The 14,102-nt window shown below is 30.7% G+C and overlaps 5 protein-coding genes across 7 annotated transcripts in view; 2 read left to right on the top strand and 3 right to left on the bottom strand.

Annotated features, from left to right (window-relative positions):
* The window catches only part of Clc (clathrin light chain), a 5,152-nt gene extending 2,888 nt beyond the window's left edge, over positions 1-2,264 (bottom strand). Inside the window, exons 1-3 of one of the 3 annotated variants that reach the window (XM_018444473.1) lie at positions 2,086-2,264; positions 1,589-1,745; positions 1,194-1,313 (exon numbers count right to left, since the gene is read on the bottom strand). In XM_018444473.1, coding sequence (XP_018299975.1) covers positions 1,194-1,313; positions 1,589-1,742 — 274 coding nt within the window. In that variant the 5' untranslated portion in view covers positions 1,743-1,745; positions 2,086-2,264. Of the gene's footprint in view, positions 1-1,193; positions 1,314-1,588; positions 1,746-2,074 lie in introns of all 3 variants that reach the window. The other 2 variants (XM_018444471.1, XM_018444474.1) reach the window with 2 other exon arrangements.
* On the bottom strand, positions 2,141-3,151 carry LOC108720426 (uncharacterized). The gene is made up of 4 exons (XM_018444424.1): positions 3,050-3,151; positions 2,634-2,710; positions 2,357-2,557; positions 2,141-2,269 (listed from the first exon to the last, which is right to left on the bottom strand). The coding sequence occupies exons 1-4, from the start codon at positions 3,087-3,089 to the stop codon at positions 2,141-2,143; spliced, it is 447 nt and encodes a 148-aa protein (XP_018299926.1). The 5' UTR covers positions 3,090-3,151.
* Positions 3,152-4,384: 1,233 nt separating this feature from the next.
* On the top strand, positions 4,385-7,870 carry LOC108720453 (N-acetylglucosamine-6-phosphate deacetylase). The gene is made up of 8 exons (XM_018444470.1): positions 4,385-4,529; positions 4,620-4,868; positions 5,209-5,483; positions 5,558-5,687; positions 5,872-5,960; positions 6,579-6,723; positions 6,814-6,990; positions 7,066-7,870. The coding sequence occupies exons 2-8, from the start codon at positions 4,643-4,645 to the stop codon at positions 7,272-7,274; spliced, it is 1,251 nt and encodes a 416-aa protein (XP_018299972.1). The 5' UTR covers positions 4,385-4,529; positions 4,620-4,642; the 3' UTR covers positions 7,275-7,870.
* Positions 7,264-14,102, top strand: part of pain (transient receptor potential cation channel family member painless) — a 23,391-nt gene continuing 16,552 nt past the window's right edge. Inside the window, exon 1 of the mRNA XM_018444467.1 lies at positions 7,264-7,283. The gene's annotated coding sequence lies outside the window, so the exon portion shown is untranslated. The remainder of the gene's footprint in view (positions 7,284-14,102) is intronic.
* Positions 10,561-14,102, bottom strand: part of LOC108720455 (uncharacterized) — a 13,749-nt gene continuing 10,207 nt past the window's right edge. Inside the window, exons 14-21 of the mRNA XM_018444475.1 lie at positions 14,094-14,102; positions 13,862-13,963; positions 13,634-13,735; positions 13,420-13,521; positions 12,740-12,838; positions 12,184-12,288; positions 11,524-11,783; positions 10,561-10,761 (exon numbers count right to left, since the gene is read on the bottom strand). The exon at positions 14,094-14,102 is cut by the window's right edge and continues 93 nt beyond it. Coding sequence (XP_018299977.1) covers positions 10,678-10,761; positions 11,524-11,783; positions 12,184-12,288; positions 12,740-12,838; positions 13,420-13,521; positions 13,634-13,735; positions 13,862-13,963; positions 14,094-14,102 — 863 coding nt within the window. The 3' untranslated portion in view covers positions 10,561-10,677. The remainder of the gene's footprint in view (positions 10,762-11,523; positions 11,784-12,183; positions 12,289-12,739; positions 12,839-13,419; positions 13,522-13,633; positions 13,736-13,861; positions 13,964-14,093) is intronic.

The raw sequence follows: 14,102 nt of genomic DNA, 5'->3' as shown, positions 1-14,102 counted from the left end.
TATATTTATTTCAAAATATTATTTTTATTTCAATGTATTTAAAAAATTAGAATTTCATTTGTAAATTCTATACCAATGTTGATATAAATTACGCTTTTTCTTCAGTTAGAGAATGGCCGCGTCTCCAATCAATGTAATTATTAAGTAAATCCGTTGAAAAAAGGAAAGTATGTAAAGGAAAGCATGTCCGTACAAACGATCCTTCGAGATTTATATCATATAAATTACGAAAACGTGTATTAATTGTTGTCGTACATCAGCGCACAATGGCTGCGTTTAGCATGCCATCATGATTGGTTTATACGTTTAGATCTGTAAGGAACCAAAAGCAAGAACCAATCGTATTGAAGAATTTTACAGCAGTTGCAAAGCTGCTTTCTCTGCTGAACGTTTATTTTGCAACTGTTGGAAGTTTCCTTCGCGCTAATTGGATCATACTTTTAGAAGAATGGTCCTATCTCAGCAGACAATCATAAAACGGTTGCAAAACTGTTGAGTCTGCTGAACGCAGCCATTGATTTTCTGATCCAATACAACAGGATTACGTATGTCGCTTACATATATCCTATTGTGTTAACGCTATCTACAGTCATCAAAGTACAACTATTTCTATTTCAGGACTTGGATCGAGAACTCGGACGGATTTCTAGCATCGTGGACACAAGCCTTTAAGCAATAGAGATAAACCTAGATTATTTTAATACTACTTATTCCTATGATTCCATAACTTAAGAAAAGCAATATTTCCTAAACGAAGTATTTACGAGCAAACTTCCAGAGGAAAATTTCGTTTGCATATTATTGTTCTATGCTATATATATCTAAACTATATCTATACTATATCTGCGTTTTGTGTATTATAGCCATAACTCTTTTTAAGATAGAGATGTTATAAAGAATAATCAAATACGAATAATAACAAATAAAGAATAATAAAAATTATAATAATTTTAGGCACGACCGTATGTATGAATATATCAAATACGATAAAGAAAGCCATGATCGGTCAAAGTTAGATGTTTCAGAATAATATATCATCATGGCTTCCTTTATCGTATTTGATGTATTCATACATACGATCGTGCCTAAAATTATTATAATTTTTATTATTCTTTATTTGTTATTATTCGTATTTGATGTATTCATACATACGGTCGTGCCTAAAATTATTATGTTATAAAATAATTTCATACCTGATGATACCGGTGCTTGTCCTTCTACAGACTGCCCAATGGTATCTACTATTTCAAAACTGCCTTCAGCATCGCCTCCTGGACCAACTTTTAAATTTCCAAATTTTCCAGATAGTTCATCTATAAAATATTATTTATGTTTACAATATTTGTAGTTGCACCCGTATAGCATACTTTATCCGAAAGACATCCAAAGAATATCCTTAAGATATTCAAAAGATATAGGGATATCCTTTGGTTATCTTTAGGCCATCCCTTGGAAGTCTGTGCTATATGGATGTGTATAATACAAACGAATCAGTTTGACTCAAATGCATACAATACAAAATGAACAATATGTATCTAAATTTTAAAAATATTTTTTTATTTATATACATATATATACTTCTGTTTACCTTCAGTTTGACCTGCACCTGCTGCAGCCAGAGTTACAGCCATCGGTGTAATGTCATCTTCTAAACCAGCTAACTGATCCTGCTCCCTTGCCAAGAACTCTGCAGCTGGATCTACATCAGGTTCGTTGACAAAATTGTCGCCAAATGCATCCATTGTCTGAAAAACATTGAAAGGAAATCAAGACTCATGTATATATATATATATATATACTTGTCAAAAAATAAAATGTTTCTAAAATATCATTTATGTTTATAAAATATCTCTACTGACTACATAGGGATAATTAAAACAACAACGAGGACGATATAAAGGTATACATATGTAAAATACAATATGTAAAAATAAAGTATATCTTGAAAAAAAAAAAAGAAATCAAACGTCAGCAACATGAAATGTTTAAGGTTAACTAAACCTCTTGTTAATCTAAATAAAATCAGTGTAACGTTTATTTATCTGAGAGAAACTCTTATTACTTGGTTCCTTACTTGGACAGTACCTGGCGCAAATTCTCGTTCGAGAAAAACTATGGAATGTGACACACGACTTTTTTATTAACAGAGAAAAACACCTCCAACTGTCTCCTCCTCACGCCTAGGATTGCTGGTAGGGATGTTCGATCCAATTCGATTTTGTAGAAAATCGATTCTTTTATCTTCGATTCTCGATTTTCTAGATCGATTCTTAAGATCCAATTAAATCGACGAATCGATTCTCAAGACCCAAGATTGGTCTTGAAATCTGTAAAAAATCTGTCCCGCGTCTCTCACTTGCTCTCGTTGTGCAGATATGTATAATGGAAGAAATCCGGACTGATCCGGACACAATACTTGACCAACTTTACAACAGTGACCCGGGTATGCTATTGAGCATATACGTGGCAAACATTTTCTAATAACTACCGTCAGACATTTTATCCGCCATGTTGCCGCGGTTATTTGAATTAGGTGCACATCAGCTGTGTCAAGATACTAATAAAACATAAAATTAGTATTACATTATCAGTTTCTTATTCTTAATAACTTAAATTTTTACAGTGACGCGAACTTCCATAAAATCAACAGTCTTGAATGGTATCTCGTCGGTATTGGAAGCAATTCTCGTGCATAATCTTCGACGTGTTATGTCCGCAGCACAGACTCTTGCATAGCGCATAATGCATAGTGCATAAGGGAATCGACCAATCGAAATTCTTCTTTTTCATGGAATGGAAGGAAAGAAAAGATTCTGATTAGTTGATTCGCTTATGCACTATGCGTTATGCATTATGCAAGAGTCTGTGCTGCGGCCATTAAGCGGAGAGCACAGACTCTTGCATAACGCGTAACATATAATGCATAAGAAGATAAACCAATAAAAATCCTTCATTTCCTTCTTTTCCATGAAATAAAGAACTATGATTGGTTGAATTTCTTATGCCTTATGTGTTACGCATTATGCAAGAGTCTGTGCTCCCTGCTTTACTTCAAAATTACCGTCATGCAAATGTTTAAATGGCCGCATTGGTATCTGCGCAGAACCATACGAAGTTCGTTCTTGAGGTCGAGCAGACCTGGATCTCTTTCACCATGGCTAAGTTTCCACCGAGGGTTAGAGTTGGGTCAGAGTACAAGAACTGACCAACCACAGTCAAGCATTCCCCTGTCATTCGACTATGACAGGGGAATACTCGACTGTGATTGGTCAGTTCTTGTACTCTGACCCAACTCTAACCCTCGATGGAAACTTAGCCCATGTAGTAGCTAAAGGCCACAGCACAGACTCTTGCATAACGCATAACGCATAGTGCATAAGCGAATCAACTAATCAGAATCTTTCCTTTTCTCCCATTCCATGGAAAAGAAGAATTTCGATTGGTCGATTCCCTTATGCACTATGCATTATGCGTTATGCAAGAGTCTGTGCTGCAGCCTTAATAGCGAATTCGATTGGATGCACTCAGTGCGCACTGGTGCACATTAAAGCCGTCGTACACCAAATAACGTAAAGATATATTTATAAATAAACATAGAAATTGATTAAATCTTGAAATACCCAATACATTTTATTGTACTATTAGGTAAAATATGTATTTCATAATTCGAAATATTTGCATTACATTTTGTACAATGGGTTTAATATGTATCAGTAGGTCTGTTCGCGTTGCTTGCACTTTCGGCACTCGGTATCTTCGCTTTCTTTCTTTTCAAGGTCAAATATATATCTATCTCATTTTAAGTGCAAAAATATTTGGGGATTTCATGCGCATTAGTGCTTCCAATCGAATTCGCCATAAGTATGTATTTTTGAAGCCGTATTTCAAGCCCATTTTTCGTCATAGAGTTTAATCTCCTTTTTATTCTTTATATTATAAATAGCCGGTAATGCTACAGCTACATTTTTTACTGTTCCTTGAAAGATCCACAAAACTCACGAAGACCGCAATCCAGTCAGAGGGCTGATATTAATACATATTTTTTAATTAAAGAAATCATCAATTTTTAATTTAAAGCGCAAGTTTGAAAGAAGTTAAAATGATATAATTTATAACGTGTTTTATGTATGTATGTATATTTTTTAAATATAAGAAATAGTTAAAAAATATTGTGTAGAATTTATTATAGAGATGTAATAATATATTTATTATAATATGTATCATAAGTTACATGTCATCATAAGTTTCTAATGGCGATATATTTTTTTGTTCTCAGCTGAATATAGTTGATTGAGTTCATTGGTGACCTAATTTCCTTATCAAGAGGCGATTTTTGGCGTGCTTCTAGTATAGGAACCACGACTAAGGTTATCTTTATTTTCAGGGACCAGAAGACAAAGATAGCCCAAACCGCGGTTGCTTTTGGTTGCTTTTGGTTGCAGAAGCATGCCAAAAATCGCCAAGATGGATCTTTGGTTGCAAATCGTCACATGCGTCCATCAATCGCCATTTTAGTGACCTAAATGCTAGATTGTCGCAGCGACGTGGATGCACATATAATTGATAACTATTGATAATGCATTGGATACACAGATAAGGTTCTTATTTATGAAATTAAGGTGACTCAGGATTATTTCCAATCATGCAATCGTTGAAAATGCTACGAGACAATAAAGGAGTACTGAAGCAATTTTGCAATTGTAAGATCTTGCGTGACAGCAGGATTCAGACAGAAGATCTATGGGTTCGAAATGGAAAGATAGTGAATCCAGAGAAGATTTTCTACGATGAGAAAATCAAGCCAGATGTTAAAATAGACTGTGGCGGCGCTTTGATCTCACCGGGATATATAGATGTGCAGATTAATGGTATTTAATCAAATAAATTCTTTTATACAACATATTTTACTTGAATAAAATCAAAGATCTTTCACACATACATATCGTTTTTACTTTTATTAAACAAAAAATTAATAATTTGTATATATCATAAATTGGAACTTAAAAATCTTTGAATGTAAAGTTTGATGCAAAATATAGATCATAAAATAGAGAGAGAACAATAGGAATATTCAAAATATTTTATCAAATTTAAAAGAAATCATGAGTTATTAAAATTAATGTAGATTCTGTAATATTTAATAAGAATCTTGAAATTTTATGCTTTTATAAATAAATCAATGATCTAATATCTGTATTTATTTATCAGGAGGATTTGGTATAGATTTTTCATGTAATATTGATAATGTGGAAGAAGGCATTGCTAAAGTAGCAAAGGGATTGTTGGAACATGGAGTGACATCTTTTTGCCCTACATTGGTTACATCTCCTACAGAGATATATCATAAAATCTTACCAAAAATAAAGAAACGAAATGGAGATAGCCATGGTGCTGGTGTACTAGGTGTTCATATAGAAGGACCATTTATTAGCCCAAACAAAAAAGGTGCTCATCCAGAACATTATATCAGAAAATTTGAACAGGTAATAATTATCTATTCTGAGTAAATTTATAAAATAATCAATATATTGTGCTAAATTTATATATTTTCTAATAGAAATTTAAATCAGTAACTGATATGTATGGTGATCTCGACAATGTATGTATGTTTACATTAGCACCTGAAATATCGAATGCTACATCTGTTATTGAAGAGTTATGTAGAAGAAATATTAAAGTATCTCTTGGTAAGTTGAAGTTTTAATATCTCTCAATGCTAATATACTTTTATGCTATAATTAAATGCAATTATAAAGGTTTCTTATTTTGGAGTTCTATATTTTAATTCTTATAATTTATATACATTGAATCTTGCAGATTGTTATAAAGTTCCTCTTTAACTCGATTTGTATGGCAATTTGTATGTTCTAGGACATTCTATAGCAAATTTAAATGAAGGAGAAAAAGCAGTTAAACATGGAGCATCGTTTATCACTCATCTATTCAATGCCATGTTGCCTGTGAGTGTAAAATACATAGATTTATGATACTGTTCGAAAATTACTTTTGTGCACAAGGAACAAAAGTAATCGTTTCCCAGTTTTCTAGGTGCTGGAAATGTCTCGTTTATCAAATAATTCTATCACATCATTTTTTTGTAAAAATTTGTAGTTAACGTTACAACAAGAAGGACTTATTAAATAGCATATCATAACTATAATACTTGTTGCAGAAGTTTTAATGCAATCAAAATTAAATATGTTGTAAGTATTTTTAGTTTAAAGGAATTGTTATATCGATTATAGTTAATAAGATATTAATAAGTAGTATAAGGTTTATCATACACATATAGTTGCGACATAGACTATTAAACATTAATTAAAGATATTATTTAATTACGTTGTTCACACTTATTAGAACGCCGAATATTAATCTAATAAATATAATAAAAAATATTTGACACTATAATAAACTAAAATAGTCCTACAACTTTATTCACAATTTTTTATTTAATTGCAATGTGAGAACGATTTGGTAAATGGAATCATATTCAGCGTCAAGAAAACTAAAATATGATTACCTTTGCTTTGATTTATATTTTTTAGAAATCTTTTATATACAGTATTTTTCAATTATAGTTTCATCATAGAGATCCAGGATTGGTTGGTCTGTTAACATCCGACCAAATCCCACCTGGAAGAATTGTTCATTTTGGCATAATCGCCGATGGGATTCATACTCATCCTGCGGCGTTGCGGATCGCTCATAGAACGCATCCCGAAGGTTCGCTATTTACTATATGCATCTATACTTTCTTATTTTATATAATGTATTATTACAATTTTAATAAAATTGAATTGTAAACATTTGTAGGTTTGGTGCTTGTAACTGATGCTATATCAGCGTTGGGTCTAGAAGAGGGAATCCATCAATTAGGACAGTTTAAAATAGAGATACGTAAAGGATGTGCATATATCGCTGAAACAAATACTCTGTGTGGTAGCATAACCGAGCTTTCCAAATGTGTGAGACACTTTAAAGAAGCTACAGGTAAATTAAATTATAATAATGAAAATAAATTATTTTATTTAGAGTAATACTTAGCAATGTAATTGTTCAATATAGGTTGCACAATAGTTGAAGCTTTAGAAGCGGCGACTTTACATCCCGCGAGAACTCTCGGTATCAATTCTTACAAAGGTGTTCTGAATTTTGGGGCCGACGCTGATTTCATATTACTTAATGAGAAACTCGAACTATTGTCAACATGGATTTCAGGAGAATGTGTTTACGAGAAGAATATTAACAGTTTTTTTTTGTGTAAAACAATTTGATGCTTGAATGTAAGTAGATATCTTGATATATAATATAAATCCAAATCAATTACTGTATAAAGCAAATGGATATATTTTATGACTAGACACTGTATAAAATGATAGTGAAAGGCTCATGAGAGATATTGTTATAATAAAAAGACTTAAGGCTTCTGAATAGTCATCACAGCCATATTGAATCGTGACGTTAGAAGTGAGTAATGACACGTACATTTTTTATTACGTGTCGTTTATAAAGACAATTTGGATAAAACAAAATGATGAGATTGCTTTGAAACATTTGTAAAAATGGACGAAGACTGTTCTTATCCCCATGATAGTCAGTAAATAATCGAAAAGGCGCACGTGTAAGCGGAAATAAGCTACACATGGGCATTAAATAAAAGCACTTCATGTGCCTTTTATCACTTTTTACGATTATTTACTGACTATCAAGGGGATCAGGGTAGCTTTCGTCCATTTTTACAATTATTTCCAAGCGATATTATCATTTCATTTTATTCAAATTGTCTTTATTCACAGGTTGCATGTAACAAAAATTAACGTGTCATTTCTTGCTTCTGACGTCACAATTCAATATGACTGTGATGACTATTTAGGACACTTAAATTTATTCTAGAAATTAGTTTTGTACTTATACTGAAATTTTTATATATCACATAGTTTTTTATTTAAATAATAAATTTATTTTTTTATAAATGGATATAAAGTTGTTATATATGTATATATACAATATGCAATATATAATATTATAGAGGAATATAGGTTGTCGTTAATGACCGAAAAGTCTAAATAATTAACAAGATATTAATGATGGCAAATAAACGACAAGAAACGAAACACGCTCGTTAACTATTGCGAAAATTGCAAAATGATGACAGGATTTTTCGACTCAATCCGCTTTACCTGCTCACGAGAGTTGATAGTCATTATCGTATACAGGGTGAGTCATTTTAATCTATGGACCCGAATATCTTCCAAATTACGGTATCTACAAAAAAATGGTTTAGATAAAAGTTGATCAGAACAGAGGGGGTCATTTAAATGTACCATTAGTTTTGACCTTGAGGTCAATTTTGAAGGTCATTTCAAGGTCACGATGGTTTTTTTAAATGGGACACCCTATTTTTGACTGCGGATTTCGAAAGAGCGGAAAATTTTACATCAAACTTGTCTTATAAAAAAATTGTTTTTGCGACCTTGGAAAGGTCAAAAATGAAGGTCAAATGCCTAAAAAATTTTTGACCTTTCCAAGGTCGCAAAAACAATTTTTTCATAAGACAAGTTTGATGTAAAATTTTCCGCTCTTTCGAAATCCGCAGTCAAAAATAGGGTGTCCCATTTAAAAAAACCATCGTGACCTTGAAATGACCTTCAAAATTGACCTCAAGGTCAAAACTAATGGTACATTTAAATGACCCCCTCTGTTCTGATCAACTTTTATCTAAACCATTTTTTTGTAGATACCGTAATTTGGAAGATATTCGGGTCCATAGATTAAAATGACTCACCCTGTATACAGAGTGTTAAAAAAAAAGTGGTTCCAAACTTTAGAAATATATAGTACTCGTGAAAACAAATCGAAAGATCTTAATAAGCAGTACTCTAAAAATAATTTATTTCCGAGTTATAAAGCATTTTCTGCTATAATGAATAATCCGTTCATTTCGAATATATGTAAATGTATTTACACGCAATCGCTCGTTATACACTCGTCCTTTACGAGCTTCTAAAGTTGACCCTATACGGTCAATAATACTGTCAATATTAACAAATACTGACAATATTACTAATCATATGTGATGGATTGACGTAGAGCTGCCTCCGTACGAAGTACCGATGAAGACGATTAATTCCTTTGAATTTTCTCTCTCAAAAAATTTTTTCATAACAAAATTTCTTTGTACTAACATTATTTCATATTTATGTAATGTAAAATGAATAATTTTCTGACTAAAAACTAAATTGTTTTTTTTTTCCCAAAAAATCGCTTTATTTTGATGTTTAAAAAATGACAATTTTCATTTCTCAAAATAATTAGGGTTTTATCAACGAGAGAGAGAGAGAGAGAGAGAGCATCTCTAAACTATTTTTTTTTCATGAAGAATTATACTTCAAGAACGTGAACCTAGGCAGTTTTTTTTCCACTTATTGAAAAATTATAATTTCTTTTTAACAATTAAAAAATTTCTATATTTCCTTTTGCTGTACAACATAATATTTAAAGAAAACAACATAATATTTCAGTTCAAAAACGTTTAGAATATAGTAGAGATGTAAAATAATAAAAAAAATTTTTTTTTCACAACTGATTTATTAGAAGAAATATAGTGCTGGCATAAAAGACCCATAGTTCATAAAGAGGGTTAATATCATATTTATATTTACGAAGGATGATGTTAAGTTTTATCTGTTTTTCAGCCAAAATGAAAAAGTTTCAAGATGTAAATTAAATATCATATTAAAGGCTATTTGAAGAAAGAAGGATACGAAGTTGTGTATCGTTTATTTCAAGGGAAAATATTTGACCTGTTCTTTGTAGCTGAACTTCTTGCACGGTTTATCCGTTTTCTTTTTTTTCCAACATGGAGAAAAAAAGAAGAATAAGATGAACCCTACAAGAAATTCTGCTAAAAAAAAAAACAGAACTATTAGGAAAAAACATGGAAAAAATCACTAATGACAAAATTCACTAAATTTAATGTTATTACATTTATTGATAAAAAGTAATTCAGACATTAAGACATTCCGGGCATTAAGCAACAAGAACTGTATGTTGTTAAACATGTATAATTTGTAAAAAATTTTTGAGCGATTGATGAGCATTATATTGTATTTGCTTGTTTTTTAGATTTGTTTTTCTTCCACGTTCACGCGATGTTACTTCATAATGTTACACCACTTGAATCCGTTTAAGTCCTCAATATGATATATAATTATCACGTTTATATCACAATAGCGTTATAATTTGTATCTCGGAATTTTTTGTTTTGGTAAAGAAACAACCAAAACTTAACATCCTCCTTTATACATATTATATTGCACATAAAGTTTCTTACATTAGTTGAAATATAACAAATTAAATGCTACACAAGTAAATAATATCGAAATGTTCATACTATGTATATATTGTATTATCTTAGATTTATTTGTAATTTCAATGTATATATTTAAATTTTTTGTTGTGTAGCATAATAAAGTTATATCTAATTGTAAGCATGATATATTTTTATTTATTCTACCAAAGTTTTTCTGCGGAATTAGTAATAATTAATACAGCAAAGAAACAAAAAGAAAAATATATAAAACTTGATTGTTCTTAAAATTTGTTAATTGATCATGTCAAATAATGGAAAAGACTATGCTTTAGTTAATGAATTACTAATTATTACTAATTGCTGAATTAACAAACTGCGTCCTTCAAATTACAAATATAGGGTGAATGCCTGATGCCAAATGTATGCGCAGGAGGAATGTCGAGAAGCACCTGAAATATGATAATAATTGCATTAATTAATTATGTATCATTATAGTATGTTAAAATATATTATTGAATATTATTACGTTACATTTTTCAATTCTAAGGGCTATGGTAGAAAACGAAACAGGACGAGATGTAATTGTCGTAATGTAGAAGTGGGGTTGTTACTGCAAAGAAAAATGTAGACGTACGCAATTGTGAAAGCCTATTGGGAAAGTACGTTTCGTTCTCTGCAATAGCTCTAGCAATGCGCTATTAGAATTACAAGGGATGGACAATAATGTGAACATTTGGAAAATATACTACTTGTTTTATTAATAAAAAGTTAGCACATAATTTCTGTTAACAGGAATATCTTTATTTTGGAATAGTCATACAACACTTGAATAATTTGCACTAGAGACCCTCTAATATGGCTTTTCTTTTGGGAGACACAGTCGACACAAGTGTCGTTCTATCTTTGTCACTCTATAAATGTCAAGAAGGATAGAACGATGCTTGTGTCAACTTGTGTCGATTTGTGTCATCAAATGGAAAGCAATGTATTAGAATCTGCGCATGAGAAAACTACTTTTGATTGATCTGCCATACACATATACATTATATACAATATTTATAGGGCGTGTATATACATGTGTATGTGTATATATATATACCTATATATATTATATTTAATGTAAAGTATATATAAATATATATATATACTTAATATACTATATTGAATATACATTATACATTTCAATAGATTTTGCTTTATCTACGCGGTACCTTTTCCGGGCAGTGTGCTCCAGGTCCTGGGATCCGCGAGTGATCGTCGGGCAGGGAAAAACGCGCACTCATGCTATATGCTGGACTCTTCACTCTGACCGTGTCTGATTTAATGCACTCGTATGCACCCGGTCCAGGTACGAGAACACGATCGTCCGTAAAGACTTTTTGTCTACCGGATATTGAATAGGCAGGTGCTGCTTTCTTATTACCCTCTTTAGTTCCGCCGAGGGCAGAAGGAATGTTATAAATATTAGGTGCTGAAATTTGATTAATCTATTTTCTTCTCTCAGAATTTATAATTCTTTCATTATTTAACAATCTTATCCACCATTTACGTCGTATTCTTTATTTTTTTTTTTTACATTTTTTTAGTATAGTCCATAGCATATCTTCACGTGAAATTACATTTCTGACAAAGATTTGCATCTCATTAAGTATTTTACAGAGTATGAAATGTACGAATAAAAATCGTCAAATTATTGATGAAAAGCAGAATGATTAAATACATCAATTTTTATCTATTGTAAAACTAATTATTGCGATTCTGTATTTCATGCATTTCTCAATATACGCGAATAAAATTGGGGCTATAGTAACATGCTTTATATATAACATGCATATCATATTTACCGTAGATGGAATTGATTAATTATTTACCTGGAACATCGTTTGATCTGTTCAAGGACGGTCTGAGGCCGAAAGTAAATTGTAACGCTTTTTCCAATAAAAGCATTGTCTTTTCTGGATTGTACTCGCCAGGACCTAGATTGTTTATTGAATGATAGATTAATTTAGATAATAATTTGTGCATTACATAATAAATTATAAGAACTTAGAGGTGAACAAATTCTCATAATGTCTCCTAATGTTTTACAGAATTTTTCACATTTTAAATTTATGAAGATTTCTAAAATAATATCTTAAAATTTCTTCAAATTTTATAAGTTTTCTTCAGAAATTATGAGAAATCTTATAATATATTAAAATTTAAGATATAAAGAATTCTAAAAAAAATATTAGACTTTTTTATCATTTCTAAAAAATGTTTCAATTCGTAAAAAAAAAATCAGAGAAATTTTCTAAAATGTTATAAAATTTATATTAAATTTTAAAAAATAAAGAATTCTAAAAAAAATTTTTACAAAAGAATATAAAATTAGATTATTAACGTAAAGGAAACAAATTATGAATAACTAATGATAATGTAACCCACCTGGTATAGTATTTTTCTCATAGATTTCAGTTTTAATTCCAAAACTATATTGCGGCGACTTTGACATGTTTATTTTTTCAGGACTGTATGTACCGGGAGCTGCAAAATAAATTATAAAATGCTTTTGTATATTTAAAAAAAAATATCAATTGTAACTATTACATTTATCCTGTGCATAAGTTTACTAGGCACTACGCTAATACTACGACATATATTTAAAAAACATGACACATAATGTTTACACATTTATTACACTTGTTTATTATACAATGTAGTTCTGTATAAAGACGATCAAATTAAAATGTTAATAAGTCGAAGCATAGCGACAATATTTTATTTTTTTACTTTCTAATAAACATTATCAATCTTAATAATATTATGTACAATTGTTTATTTTCGCAAATGGTTAATGGAAAAAGGTTGAAGCATTTTAATATGACTACGGCATGCCTATAATCGCACAGTACATTGCATTCATATATTATGCTTTACGATAAATCTAACAAGGAAAGGCTCCTAACTTAGAAATTTAAAAAATGACATCTAATAAACAATTTCTTGTTTGTTGCCCGAATTCCCTGAAGAGATAATATTGATCTTTGAGGATAATCTCACTTTTCGACCTTTCCTTGTAAGTAAAAAAACATGTAATTAACATTCTATTAATTTCCACCGATTACCTGGTGTATCGTTAGTCTTATACAAAGGCTTTCTATTACCGAAACTAAAATAAGGTTTATGTTCCAAATGTTGAACTTTTTCTGGATTGTATTTATCAGGGCCTACCAAAGCAAAAAGAAATTAATATTTTTTGTTCTATATAATTATTACATTCTCATTTATATTAGATTATTAGATTATATTAGATAGTTTCTCGTTAATTTACACCATTACCTGGTGTATCGTGGGACTTATGAAGAGGTTTTCTATTACCAAAACTGAAATATGATTTATGTTCTAGACTTAGAACTTTCTCTGGAGTGTAATCGGCTGGACCTACCAAAAGCAATAAAAAAAATCAAGTTTATTATTCGATTATTATTTTCTTTTCATGTCGCCCATTTATGTAGAAAACGCTAAGAGCACAATGTTAATCTACAGCGGGTTAATCCACACCGTTACCTGGTGTATCTTTAGGTTTATCCAAAGTTTTTCTATCACCAAAACTGTAATAAGGTTTATGTTCCAGATTTAGAGCTTTCTCTGGTTTATAATCAGCGGGGCCTATAGGCAAGCCAGTCAGAGAAATTAATATTATCTATTATTATTCATTAAATTCTTTCTTTCTATGTTAATAGTATGTCGAAGAAATGTGTGTCTCGATAAAACTTTATCGAGGTGACGTGGTATTCACCTGGATTGT

This window comes from Mycetomoellerius zeteki, unplaced genomic scaffold (genome assembly GCF_001594055.1).
Source record: "Mycetomoellerius zeteki isolate Tzet28-1 unplaced genomic scaffold, Tzet1.0 scaffold150, whole genome shotgun sequence".
NCBI lineage: Eukaryota > Metazoa > Arthropoda > Insecta > Hymenoptera > Formicidae > Mycetomoellerius > Mycetomoellerius zeteki.
Note: the sequence above shows the minus strand (reverse complement) of the source record. Positions and strands in the feature narration are given on the sequence as shown.